Here is a 14920-nt window from a genome sequence, read left to right as displayed (position 1 = left end):
TTGATCTTAAACTGGTGCTGATTTAGGACTAAACTAAATGTATGTTTTTCTCGAGATCCTGTATTGATTACAATGATCTGCATATTTGTATCCTGAAAGGAGCCCAGATTTAGTCCCACATTACCTGGGCCTAGTATTTAAAAATGTTTAATCTGGTTCAGAATGTTCTGGATTATGTTTTGCTATCCAGGATCAGATTGATTTGTCTGATTTCCCCTTCACTCTTCAAAATCTGCCAGATCTGAGCAAAAATGTATCTGGATCATTCTGGTCTAAATGTGTTTTGAGATGCTGGGGTCTGGGGGGTATTCCAACGTTGCTAAATGAAAATCCAAGTTTATTTTGACAAATCTCGCCTGGATTGTCTTTTAGCAACATTGATGGAATATTCCCCAGGATGTTGAAAAACGTTTGAGTTTATTTATTTATAGGTTTATAAAATACATTATTATTGTGAAGGCAGGTTTTCTGTTCATTTACAAAGTGCAATAAAATGATTATGTTCCCCCAAAATGGATGAAAAATCACGAATAATAATCGTGATCACAATATTGAGCAAAATAATCATGTTTTCAAATGATCATTTTAGCCATAATCGTGCAGCCCTAACTAAATCCTAGCTAAAAGTACACATCATTCATTCAAATCTGTACAGTCTGGTAGGCCACAGGAATGCCATTCATTCTGCTGAATTACAATAAAAACATTATTGTTCCTCGGCTCAGGGTTTCAGGCGGCGGTTCCTGAGGGAAAGGTTTTGTATTCATCCTGCCCCTTTGAACACCTCTTATCCCATCATGGCTGAAGCCTTCTCTTGGCATGTCACTTGGTGAACCCCTTGATGGGAATGAAGGCCTGGAACCACACATAATCCTGCCAGTCCGTCGGCTCTGCCCGAGGTGGCCCAGAGATGCCAGGATCACAAGACGGGGCAATAACCTGTCTCTTTACCCGTGTGGGCACCTTGAAGTCCAGTTTAGGCCGAGACCAGCCAACGCCACAATCCCTGTGGCCCAGGACCATGACTGTAGTGGTCATTATGCGGACAGGTCTGGTATCAGACAAGAGGTCTGCCACAAAGAGTGTGCGAAAGACTTGCCGCAAGCAGGCAGAAACTCTGAGGCTCCGGTCGCTAGCAGCTCACATAACTACTTCCATGTTGACCTCGTACAGCTCCTCAGGGAGCACTGGGGAGCCACCCAGCAGAAGGAGCACATGAGGCCCCAGGCTGAGGGAAAACAGCACCTCTAGCTGCCGTAGCACCTCTTCCAGCTCCTGGAGTGTGCGCTGCGCTGACACCTGCGCCAGTCCGATCCTGCCAACTGCACTGGCCTCCAGCCCACCACCTCCGTACTCTGCACTGCAGCTTGCTGCTTTTTCTGAGAGTCCACCAGCTGGTCATAGGTCATATTTCCTGTGTTGAAAGTAGTGCCCCAAGGTGATCTTAGAGTCTAAGTCTTGACTTTTTGTTTTGAGTTTTTTTTTAAACGTCACAGACTTCACAGAGTAAGTTTAATTTAATGGCACTATACTGCATAGTGCACAAGAAGTTTTTAAAGTTGAAAGTTAGAAAATCCAACCATTTACATAAATTAATGCTAATAAATCATAAATCATAAAATATAGGAAACAGCAATACGTTCATTTAAAGTTAACAACAACCACAACCTCACTCTCAATGGCCTTCACCCTCTTCATCATCTCTCTCCTCACTCCCTTCAGCCTCCTCATCTTCTTTGTCTTCATGTATTGTGAAAGGGTTGCAGCAGTGGACCTCACCGCCTTCACACTTGCAATAGTCAGTGCAGCTGAGACTTGCAGCCATGACAGCTGCAGGTTTTTTGGATGCAGGTCTTCAATGTGCTGCAGCTGCAGCTGGTGACATCAAGCCAATTAACTGGAGCCACTGCCTGAATGGCTACAGCGGGCATGACAGCCCCTCCGTTAGCAACCTCCCATCCGAATTTAGTGATGTCTCTGGCCTCTGCAGGTGGCTCCCTCTGATCTGCACGAGCATGCAGTATGTTCAGCATCATGTTGACATCAGTCGGAGGAAGCTTTTTCAGTTCAGGTGGCTTTTTCCTCCGTCTATAGGTCTGGTGGTGAGCATTATTCATTGACTTGGCCTTCTTCTGCCCTTACAGTGCGAGGAAGAACTTGGTCCCGGTGTCTCTTAGGTCACTGTGAGTGGCATCAGGTTCCCCAAGCACTGTATTGAGACCAGGCATTCCTAGGAGTACTTTCAGCGCAGATATCTTGCCCTTTCCACAGGGGTAGGAGACAGTGTCACATTCCGACAGTGCATGCATCCCCAGGAGACCCTGACATTTGTCACCCGACTCCCTGATGGTGGCATTTATCACAGTTCAGAAAAAGAGCCATTCAACTCTACAACCACCTAAAAGGAAGCGATGCCCAAACCTTACATCACAAAGCCCTAACCTGCCGAGAGATGAACCTAGAGAGATGAACCTAGAGAGATGAACCTAGAGAGGTGAACCTAGAGAGGTGAACCTAGAGAGGTGAACCTAGAGAGATGAACTTAGAGAGATGAACCTAGAGAGATGAACCTAGAGAGATTAACCTAGAGTGGAGAACCTAGAGAGATGAACCTAGAGAGGTGAACCTAGAGAGATGAACCTAGAGAGGAGAACCTAGAGAGATGAACCTAGAGAGATGAACCTAGAGAGATGAACCTAGAGAGATGAACCTAGAGAGGAGAACCTAGAGAGGAGAACCTAGAGAGATGAACCTAGAGAGATGAACCTGGAGAGATGAACCTAGAGAGGAGAACCTAGAGAGGAGAACCTAGAGAGGAGTCCCGTCAACGAGCTGCTTTTTGAAGGAATGACGGTCTGGAGAAAGGAGAGAGAGCGAGAGCGAGAGAGAGAGAGAGAGAGAGAGGGATAGCATCACCTTCTCTCTGTATGCCTGTGGAGGAGAAATCACTGTCCCCAGATAGGAGTCTTGAGTTTTGGTTGAACTCACACATGCACATGTCGCAAGTTTCGAAAAACCAAGAGTTTGAGAGTTAAACTTTGTTTTCTGTAAATAAAACCTGTCCTTGACTACGGTTACACAATTTACATGCACGCAGCAGTTGCAGTTCTCAGACCGTTTATCACTCTGCCCAGCTGCTCATCTGTAGGAATAGTTTCCAATAGTTTCCAGTATATTGTAATTGATATGTCATTAATTAACCATATTATGTTTGTAAGTTTGAAGGTACATTTATGAGTGTTTTTAAGCAGGACTCCTCCGTAAAAGAGAGCATGGGATTACATTATTATCATTTCTTATCTGATTTGAAGAGACTGTAATATTGTCATTTGTGTTGAGTGAGAGATGACCGAGACCTAATCCTACTCTGCTAGATAGTCTTGGCTCATTGCTTACATTAGTCTGGCAACCCAAGACTACTGGTGCTTATTTGACCTGTTGTTACACATATCAACCAGCAGATGGTAGTATTGTAGTATTAATACTCAACGCTTTCACTCAGAGGAAAGCCTGGTAGTCAGTTTGGTATTGCTGTACCATGAGATGTGTTGTACATAATCCCGAATGATGATATTATTATTACACTTGAATCATTTACACACTGTTCGGGAAGGAGCTGTGAACCCTCTGGGGACTGGGATAGTTGCTTTGTTCCTTCATGCCTAACATCCTTTATTAAAGAGACAAGAAAGAGTGAAAAGATCAGAAAAGATAACACAAGACTGTTCTTCCTTTAGTCCTCTGTTTAATGTACATCTGGTCACAAAAAGGTATAGGATGGCCTTTTTGAAATAAAAAAACAACAAAGCCCAAAAATCATCAGAACACAACGTCTTGTGCTATATTCTATCTTTGATTCATCTCGGCATTATAACTTAAAAAAAGTTTTTTTAAAAAATAAGAACGTTGATTCTTCCCCTGGGCACTTTAAGTGAAATCTGGGAGAGATGAACCAAAAACAAAGGGATTCATTGATGTGTTGAAAGTGGTTTTGAGTGGGAATAATTTACACAAGCTTTGAATGGTTCTCCCAGCGGAACGAGTCGTTCCTGAGCACTTTGGCCAGTTTCTCATTAAATGGGGTGTAGAAGTCACGCAGAATCTGCTTGGTGATGTGGAGCATGGGTCCGAGGTTCTTGTCCGCTAGCCTCCTGGTGTTGGACGCCGGGCTCCTAGTGATCTCAGCCTCCTTCTGCTCCGTCAACGGACCTGAGAAAAACACACACACGCACACACACACACACACACATTGTAAGCCACATACAGTAAACACTGCATAGTCCCTCCCTCCTTTCTACATGGACATGTTTCATTATGAAGCCGGTAAGGGGGTCCGTGATGGATAGTTTCACTGTGTAAATTAGCATAGCACAGAACAAGTATCTTTGACTACCACTGATTTTGCTTTGTGGGGAATTCTCCCACCTTTGCTAGTGTTGGCATTACTTTGAAAAAGTTTGGTTGTCAGATCTTAAGGGCAGTCTGTGGAGTCTGTGGAGGGCCGGCATGACAGAAGGGTGAGGGTGCAGGGAACAACACTGTAGCTGTACACCACAGAGCAGCTAACTACCCCCAGCCGCGGCATACCTCCACTCATGCTCTCTCTCTCTCTCCCTCTCTCTCTCTCTCTCTCTCTCTCTCTCTCTCTCTCTCTCTCTCTCTCTCTCTCTCTCTCTCTCTCTCTCTCTCTCTCTCTCTCAGTCTCAGTCTCCCTCCCTGAGCCAGTGAAGCTAAGACAGTGACAGTGTGCAAGCTCTCTCTCTCTCTCTCTCTCTCTCTCTCTCTCTCTCTCTCTCTCTCTCTCTCTCTCTCTCTCTCTCACTATGCCCCTCACTTAGGGATGGGAATCGAGAACCAGTTCCAGTTGAGAACCGGTTCCAAATTGTTTGATCCATCGGAATTCTAAAAAGGACAGACATCAGTCTGAACATGATCTCGTTTTAGCCACACCTTCTACATTCTAAAGAAGAATTGTTTATTTTATTTGACAGTTACATTTTATAGTTGGTTCAAATATTCCCTTTTTGACATTTTATTCAAATGTTACTAGGCATACATGCCTATTTTTCTGTAATTCATTTTAACATGTTCAAATGTTATTAGGCAGACATATCTGTAGTACACTGTGTTCAGAGACTCAAGAGATAATAAAACAGCTGCGTTGACGCTGAAAACCTGTGTAGGCCTACTTTTCTTCACACAGAAAATATATCAGGAATAGATAAAGAATCACACCGATAAGCAGGATCGATAACGGTATCGGTATCAATTCCTTATCGATTCCTATCCCTAACCTCACTAGCAACCTCTAGCTCCCCAATTAAGGTCCAGAACCTTCACTGCTGAGCTAGAGCAAATACGTTAGCAAGCCTTTGAGAGTGGGACTGTATGTTCAGCACACTTCAGCAGATCAGGAAATTGAGCAGGGGGTTTTGAAGCCAGGGTGTACAGTATGTGTGTTTGTTAGTGAGCAGTTCAGGTTGTGCTGACCTTCTCTGGTTAGAGTGGGAAAAGCATGGGAATGGTACCGTAACATGCTATGCATCTGAATGCCTCCAAACATCCCGCTAATGACATTATTGATTTCTTATTATTTATGTTTTCTCAGTATATTGTTATAGTCAGTGATTGTCACCTGGAATAGGAATAGGAAGAGTTCAGTGTAGGCTTAGTGGAGGTAGAAATTGGAGGGGACAGGTTCATTGTAACGCATGTAAAGGAATCAGCGATGATGTCCTCTGATTTCTACTTCCACTGGAGGAGTGGTAATAATAATAATTCATTATATTTATATAGCGCTTTTCCAAGGCTCAAAGACAATGACAATATGGGAAAAAACAGAAAACACATAAACAATAAGCAACAGATAACATGAGCACATAGAACACAGAGTTAACGAACGGGGAGGGGGGTGGCAGGGTTAGGGGAGATGGTTAGGGGTAGGGGTTGGTAGGGGTAGGGGTTGTATGCATGTCCAGGGGGGTGGCAGGGTTAGGGGAGATGGTACTGTGTGATATACATACCCAAGTTGAGGAAGTCGAAGACTTTGTGCATTGTGTATTTCCGATTAGAGGCGTGGTCTTCCAGCCTCAGGACCAGAATCTGATCCCTGCTGAAGACTGTCAGCCAGTCCATGATGTAGACGATGTACAGGCCAACCTGCAACCTGACCTGGGGACAGAGGACACACAGACTATCAACCTGACCTGGGGACAGAGGACACACAGACTATCAATCTGACCTGGAGACAGAGGACACACAGACTGTCAATCTGACCTGGAGACAGAGGACAACACCGACGATCAACCTGAGATGCTGCTTCTCTGTCAACGGCCAAGCAATTTCCTCTTCAGTTCGGAGAAACACAATTGACAAAGCGACACGTGCATGGTTGAAAGTCTTTAAGAAGCTAACGCCACTGGGCAGAGAGGGACTGGGGGAATTCCACCAGCGAGGTTTTCTCCTTTTATCTTTTTTCACACACTTGGCTGGGTCCACCGGGCCGCTGTGAGGAGGCTTTGATATGCTGCGGTGTCGTGGGGTGTGATTGGCTGAGGCCCCAGGGCTTGAGGGAACAGAAGGATCCGGACCGCCATGGTTAGTCAGGAGGACGGGGCAAGACTGTCCCGCAGGACACGCCCCCCTCGGCGTCCGCCGTGAACATCTGGACGACACGACCTTCGCGGAATCTTCGATTTTGTCCTCAATCAGAATGATTTTGAACTGTTTCATAACCGTCCCGACCACCTAAGGATGGTGGTCGCGTATTTCAGTTTGTGTGTCTCTCAGTACGGGATGTTAAAATCTAAAGGGTGGAATGGTTTATTGATTCACAACAATGCTGCAGCTACTATAAAGGCCAGCCACTCTGAGAGCGAAAACACAAACACAGAACTGGAATAGGTTGTGAACTTATGAACTTGATCCAGATTCAATTCTGTTTGGGTGTATTTCTTTGAACCGCCAAATGGATGTCAGAGATTGCTTCTCTTTTAAATGTCGTTGTACCTCTTACAATCCACAATAAAGATCAGTCATTCGTAGCCAGGGGGACGAAATTACATAACTATACAACGGCTTCGTTAAAAACCATTTGGTACTTTCCCTTCTTGTTTTTTTTATTTTTTTTATTATTTAAAAAAAAAAATATATATATATATTTCCTAGCACCAGGGGAGCCACCCCTCCCAAATTTCGTTGTTTGGTACCTGTACTATAGCAATGACAATAAAGACCATTCATTCATTCATTCATTCATTCATTCATATACATGGCCTATCAAACACATACAGTACACTACTGTTTATGCTGCTGCTGTTGTTGATGTCTCTCTTTTGTCTGAGCTTTGCTCTACAATAACCTTTATCAAATGTGGGCACATGTACAACAGGTTGTCATAAAGCACCTCACATTGTCTAATAACTCCCAGTGATATTAGCCAATGGACAATTAGGCCTGGAAGAGTGAATGTGAGGGCTCCCAGAGAGGACATAAAAGCTGCTTCAGTTGGCAGGCTGGCTGGCAGAGGGAAGGGCAGAAGAGGCCCACTCGTGAATACAGGCCTGCCTGAGAGAGCCAAAGAGAGGAATTGCCACACTCCTCCTCACCTCCCTCCCTCCCTCCCCTTCACCCTGTCCATCCCCATGCCCCGGGGCACTGTGGGAGAAGCTGGCAGCGTACGCGACCCCGAGACTCAGTGCTAGCCTGCCACTCGTCTGGTTCTTCTCTCTGTGGGAGTGAGAATGACCACAAGAACCATTTTCCGGCTCAGAGGGGGCGATGAACCGGGCTGGCACGGAACAAGGCGCTGAGAAGAAGTGCTTCTAATGGTCTGTGGGTTTGACAGAGGTGCCAGTTCCTTTCATAGAAAACACTCTGCAGGTCACCGCATGGGCTAACGAAGAGAGGTTTTACTCTCTCTCTCTTTCACTTTCTCTGTCACTCTCTCTCTTTCTCTCCCTCTCTCTCTCCTTCTCTCTCTCGCTCTCTTTCTCTCCCCGTCTCTTTTACCTAGTGAAGCTAACATAGCATGCATGCTCTGTGAAACCAAACCAAAAGGTAAAACCCCTGTTTACTCACTGGCATGGCATTGTTGAGAGTAGTGTTATACACACAGGAGCGCATTCTGTACTCCGTAAGGCACCCCTCGAACAGCTGGAGCGACTCCGACACCTTCTCATGGAAATCCTCCGCAGACTTATTGGCGATACCGAAGTAAAGATAGTCTGAGTATAACCTAGAGGATCAACAGAAAAAGATGTCATTTTAGCATCAACCCCAACTCGGATTCTGTGACAGTCCCCTTCATTGAAGCTTCAATGATTTACCTTTGTTGTCTCGTTTATTCATCAGAATAAAAAGTAATTATGCAATTAGGAAAAATATTAAAATATTCAAATTAAGCATGCAAATAATTTCTCCTGGAATTCCTTTTGGGCTAAATGGCGTAGGCTGTGATTTGACAGACAAAACCAATTCAATTGAGCATGTTCAGACATCCACTGAAGTAAAAACACCTGTTCAGAGCAAACTAATCCTTTTTTTATTGAGAATCCAGCTCTCTTATAAACACGTCATCATATCATAACCTTTTCAGACACAGACTGAATTGTGGCACAACAAATCCTTCATAGTAACAAAGTCTGAATAAAAAAGAAATGTGGAAATGTCCTTGTTTACTCAAATGTGTTTGAATATCACTGTGAGTGAGTCTGTGAGTCAGCACATAGCCAGGCAATAGCACCCAAGCACAGTGGGGGTTGAATTGGAACATGTCTAGACTGTCTCTCTTTCGCTAGCTGCTGAGATGGATTGAGAGGTGGAAGAGGACGGAGTGAGAGAGTATTCCAACCTCTCCACGGGGTCCCTGAGCATCACGATGAACCTGGCGTCTGGCTGCAGGGCGTGGACAAAGTCCTGGATGAGGAAGGGGGGCTCCCCCTCAGTGGCGTTGTCATAGAAATACACCCAGGCATTGTTGTCCCACATGGTGGACGCGCTGGCTTCTCCTGGGAAACACACATCCATACGTTAAGAACATAAAACACACACACACATACACATACACATACACATACACCCACACACATACACCCACACATATGCACCCACACACACACACACACACACACACACACACACACATACACATACACACACACACATACACATACACACACACACACACACACTCACACACACACACACACACACACACACACATACACACATGCACCCACACACACACACAAACACACACACACACACACGGTCTCTCTCTCTCTCTCTCTCTCTCTCTCTCTCTCTCTCTCTCTCTCTCTCTCTCTCTCTCTCTCTCTCTCTCTCTCTCTCTTTATCCACGAATGGCCTCAAAACACTGGTATTCTTCTTGTGCGTTCTGGGTAACTAAATATTGCATTGCCTCTATAATCACACGTCGAGTCTAGACAAAGTACTGTTGGTCACAATGTCCGGCAGTGAACACAACCAAACAAGTCAATTACATAGAAGAGTCAAAAACATTATATATACGGTATATAATAACCCTAACCCTAACCCTAAATAAAAAATCCCTGCTGTGAGAAGTCATGGAAATAATTCCTTTTACCCATCGCAATGTTTTAGTTACTCCCAGATAGCGTACTGAGTCATGCAAAGTCATTGCTCGGGGGACTGGAGACCAGACGTTACTCAGGCAGTGGGAAAGAGAATAGGATCAGTGATTTATTGGGTTGTGTCTCCCCTGGTTATCCACCCTACACTCCTCAAACGTAATGTAATAGAACAAAACACAAAGCAGCCCTGGTCCTCCTATCTGTTCATCCGCTCTGAAAGAAAAACCGGCCCGCTTTTCTATTTCGGGCTCTGCGATGAGCACCATCAGAATGGAACCAGAACGAATCACAGCGTTCCATCATGTATCATCGTTATTCGCTCCGAGTCCACAGACCACTGGTCAAAGCCTATTACGAAAGCCCCTCGTGTCCATTAAGAAGTGTTCATTTAGAGGGGGCTGGAAACAGGGCAAAACAGAAGGCGGTGGAGCCAGGCAGCATGCCTCCAGTGTTTTCCCAGTGGCTTGGCTGTATAGGCTGAGAGGGTTGTGTGTGTGTGTGTGTGGGGGGGGGGGGGGGGGGGTTGGAGGCCCAGGATCCTGGCCGCTGGCCTGCACCTTGCTGGGCTCTCTGAGGGTATGGTGTGAATACTGAAGAGGGCTTTGGCACCACGCTCCCCGTCAGATGGATTATTTATTTAAAGAGGGCAACAAAACGGGGCGGCATGCTAAGCCCCGCTCAATGCACCAACTCGACCCAGTGTGAAAAGGCTATTGTTGACTACTGAAATCAGTTTCTTTTTCCAACCGGGCAGAGATTTAAACTTCTGCTTGGTCTGGAAGGGAAAAGGAGAGAGAGAGAGAGAGAGAGAGAGAGAGAGAGAGAGAGAGAGAGAGAGAGAGAGGAGGGGAGACAGATGGAGGGGAGGCTGGGAGCGGGAATATGGAGATAGAGGAAGGAAGTTAGCGAGACTTCTCTACCCCCGCGGCGGATATTATTGTTGTGACACATAAACAATGCGTCCATTCTAAGGCCCCATAGGCTCTGCACAGCATCGCAATTGCACTGGACCGAAGTGTTTGATGAGTCTACAGGAGTCTCTGATAGACTGAGTCATTCTATACCCTTTAATGAGGAAGTTTCCTGTCAACGTTTCCCGCCCCGTCGTCATGGCAACCGTCGTCGTCACCGCCATCGCCTCAAGACAGCTTAAGGCGGTTTGACAGAAAAACCCACAGGTTCCCTGTGACTGTTTGTATACGGCAGCGTTCAGTCAGGCAGCCCCGCCAACCTTTTTTTAAATACGTGTATATGTTTTCACGACGGGGAGTGCGGTTGAGTGTCAGGTCACTCAAGAGTCACTGCCCATTGGCTACTATGGAGGGGGAGGGAGGAGAGCATGCCTCACTCGTCATTCCACTGCCCGCTGTCACACGACTGACACTCGACCAGGGTGACTCACACGACTCAGCAGGGAAAGGGGGTCAGGTTAAAACTGTCCTCTGGTACACCAGATGTCCTCTTTCAACGGAAAACGCTTCTCATTACCGAGCAGGAAGCTGTTTTGCACACGCTCAAATACTTGGAAGTGATTCAGTTTGATATTGCTAGTACTGCTGCTTGATTCATATCTTGATCCTATCGGCCACACCACAAAACATCTCGTAAATGCACCGGGTTTCCAAGAATGATTTTTTAGAGTTACGGGGTTGAAAACATTGTACACACTGTAGATGCAAAAAAACATTTTCGATTAACACAGTGGTGTACCTATGATGATGTTGCGTTGACTGGGAGCTCCAGAGGAGTTGCCTGTCAGGTGATCTTGGATCTGGTAGGCGGCCAGATCAAAGAGGTCCAGGTAGTCTTCCACTGGGTAGCGGTCATGGAAACCCTCACTCAGACGGATGATACCTGAGGGAGAGGGAAGAATCACAATCAGAACCGCTTTTATTACTTATTTTTTAAATTACTTATCTTACTGTACAAGCACACAAGAGTACAATTATTTTGCTTTGGTTCCTCAACATTGACACGCATTGCAGCATTCAGGTACAACAAGAGCAGAAAAGAAAAGGCAGGATGGTGAGAAAGGTCACACTCAAGTAACGCACACACAGTATACCAAGTCTAAAAGGGTCCAAGTCCAAATTGTACCATGCAAGCCTATATTACACCAATCCTGGCCTCACTCCACTGGCTCCCTGTCTGCTTCCGCATCGATTTTAAATTACATTTGATTGTTTTTAAATCAAAACGGGCAGGCACTTCCGTACTTAGCTGATTTCCTATGCCACCATACCCCATTCCGGGCCCTAAGGTCAGCTGACCAGCTGCTGCTGGAGGTCCCTAGGACCAGGCTAAAAACCAGAGGGGATAGAGCCTTTGCAAAGGCTGCCCCTAGGCTCTGGAATAGCCTCCCCCTCCACGTCAGATCTGCCCAGAGCATCGAGGCTTTTAAAACATTAGCTAAGACGTACCTCTTCTCCCTGGCCTTTGACACGAGTTGAGCCTGCCTCCCGACAACTGCACTTTTCTGCACTTTTATTTCTGCACCTGTTGTATTCTGTATTGCACCTTGTTTTTGTTTTAGTGTATTTTTATTTGTTGTTTTCTTTTACTAGTGTTTTATCTGTTGAGCACCTTGGGCGGCTGTCTTGTTGTTGTAAAAAGTGCTATATAAATAAAATACCTCTAAGCCTACTACTTCTTCTGCTTCTTCTCTTTCAGCCAGTTGATGAGACAAACTATCTTGTTTACCTGTTCAGAGCTCAAGGCTGCCCTCTTTTTTTGCACTATGTTGCCTGCAAGGGAGAAAAGTCTCTCACAAGGGACAGAAGTGGGAGGCCAAATGAAATAAAATAAAATGCGTTAAAAAAGTTAATGCGTTATTTTTTCTATAATTAATTAACCGAAATTAACACGTTACGGTCCCAGCCCTAAAATAAACATGACTTGACTTGACTTGACAACAGGATCGACTGCTCCGCACAGGAAAACAACGTTCTCTGGTCACTAATAATGACTAGTAATGTCTCTCTTGTAATTGCATTGTAGCTGAGCTGAGTGGTTTGTGTAAATACAATATGGAGTAAGGACCATAGCATACCATGTAATTACCTCATTACTCACTAACCACTCATTACTGCATTACGACACAAGTACTGTATAAGGGTAAGTTAATGTAAAGTGTGACCATACGGTCTGTTCCTAATTATGGAACACCAGTCTGCCTGAAGGCCAGGTATTATCCTGTAGTCTGCAGCGTTAGTGGTCTCTGAGTCATATGGTGATGATTATACAACTCATTTTCACCAGGATAAGTTAAGCTCAGCTTTTCATTTTACGTTTTGTGGATCTATAAACAACGTCTTTATTACACGATATAATATAGTAAATCCCTATGACAGTATGAGACTTGAAAGGAGCACGTGGGGAATAGGGTAATATAATGGCTTAAGTGTCCATTGCTAATGAAACAGATGTCAAGTCGTTGCAAACAGTAGCACCACGATTCAAACTTCTCCAACCGAGACCTTTGAGTGGCCGACACATGTGACCAACTCCTCAAATACCCGATGTTGACCAGCTGTGCTATCGAAAAGATAAGCAATTTGACAGCGCAGATGGGGATATTTGAACTTGACCATGATAGTCGTGATGTTGCGGTGCTGTAAGTTGTTATTATAGACAGGGGACACAATGGTGTCACTCTGGAACATAAAAGGCAGGTTTTTGCATTACTATGTCAGTAAACAGAATGGTTTCCTGAAATATGCCAGTTTCTGGCATTATATATATATTCATGAGAGATGTCATATTGAAATAGGATGTGGAGGCGCGTTTACACGCTTTTACAGGGATAAACAAAATGTGAAAGCTCATTACGGAGACGTGTGAGGGGAAACCTCCCTCCATGTCTTGAGAGATACTGTGTATTCATACTATGTATTCATGATGCTGTGGATCTCTTTCACCCCCAGATCTCTTTCTCATGTAGGTCATGTAGCAGAAATCACATTACATTCTTTCCCCTACATTGGATGAGTGCTGACTCACAGGAATTGAAAAAACAAAAACAAAAAAAATACAAGAACATTTAACTTCAGAGTGTTCTCAAGGGACGCGTGAAGAGAAAAGTGCTGATTACCCGTACAATGCCCTAAGTGCAATACTAAAAAGAGAGATGGAGCAAGAGAAAAAGGGAGAGAGAGAGAGAGAGAGAACAAATGAAAGGACGGGTAAGGATGGGTATAAGTGAAATGCAACAATAACTTAAGAATCCAGAATAGAAACATAGCTCTGGGCCACGACACTCACTGCTGTGCGACAACGCCAGCACAAGCAAAGCCGTCAAGCAGAGGGATCTTTAACATCCATTTTCACATGCTCAAAACAGTGTAACTTGTAGTGTACCATAAGATAGCCTGAATTAGGTTCTGCTTTACATAATATGCAAATAGCAATGTATCTACATAATCAACATTGGCAAATACAGTTTAAGTGCAAATTGTGACATATTACAGTACTTAAGTTTTCAATTTCTGTCATTACACATGGGGGATTTAGAAAGACTTTGATCAATGTTCTGTGTTAACACTTCCTACAGATGATTGATTAGGATGTAGTGTGTTCTTTCCGTTTGTTTGCATTTCAGAGAAACAAAACAGGAACTGTATTGCGTGTCTGTAGAAAACTGTGGCTATCAGCCAGTTATCGGCCTTAGCAACAGGCCATAGGCACTAGTGGCTAGTGGTTTCTTAGACACAGATTAAGCCACTTCCCGGACTAAACTGCATACTTAATGGAGACTCCACTGAGGAGGCTTTTTAGTCAAATAGTTGACTTAATCTGGGGCCAGGAAACTGGTAAACAGAGGGTGACCCGGATTTTGAGACGATCTAAATATTTGTCTCCCCTGAGCACATCTTTTGAGCCCTTCAGGAAGCTATTATTGAAACTGTTTACTGTAATGTACATTTGAAATCAGTGGTGACTGTGAACACTGTGCCATCAGTTGAGAGGCTGATTGTTACCATATCCTCCTTGCCAGGCAATACATTTGTCCGCCTACACACTCTTGAATGCTGAACCAGAGCACAACACACACACACACACACACACACACACACACACACACACACACACACACTACTTACGCCTGCTACTCACGTCGCTGAAGAGTCTCCATTATTCATGAATCTAAATAATTGCCTCTGATAAAGAGAAAAACAAAGGAGTAGCCGCTCTAGATAATAAGAGTGTTCTTGATGGTAGCTGGGGTGACTTTCAATACATCACACAGAGCAACTCCTGAATCTAAAGTCTGCTTATCTCATTTGATGATAGGATGACACAAAGCAATG

The 14920-nt window shown here is 44.7% G+C and overlaps 1 protein-coding gene across 1 annotated transcript in view; it reads right to left on the bottom strand.

Annotated features, from left to right (window-relative positions):
* Window positions 1-822: 822 nt before the first annotated feature.
* The window catches only part of chst15 (carbohydrate sulfotransferase 15), a gene marked incomplete at both ends in the record, with an annotated part of 18404 nt that continues 4306 nt past the window's right edge, over window positions 823-14920 (bottom strand). Inside the window, 9 exons of the mRNA XM_080542253.1 lie at window positions 823-1051; window positions 1145-1379; window positions 1674-1875; window positions 2241-2343; window positions 4011-4209; window positions 6024-6171; window positions 8080-8236; window positions 8852-9008; window positions 11325-11468. Of these exons, the coding sequence (XP_080398379.1) occupies window positions 823-1051; window positions 1145-1379; window positions 1674-1875; window positions 2241-2343; window positions 4011-4209; window positions 6024-6171; window positions 8080-8236; window positions 8852-9008; window positions 11325-11468 (1574 nt within the window). The remainder of the gene's footprint in view (window positions 1052-1144; window positions 1380-1673; window positions 1876-2240; window positions 2344-4010; window positions 4210-6023; window positions 6172-8079; window positions 8237-8851; window positions 9009-11324; window positions 11469-14920) is intronic.

This window comes from Nansenia antarctica, assembly GCF_963989245.1.
Source record: "Nansenia antarctica genome assembly, chromosome: 11".
Lineage (NCBI taxonomy): Eukaryota > Metazoa > Chordata > Actinopteri > Argentiniformes > Microstomatidae > Nansenia > Nansenia antarctica.
This window is presented reverse-complemented; position numbering and strand designations above follow the sequence as displayed.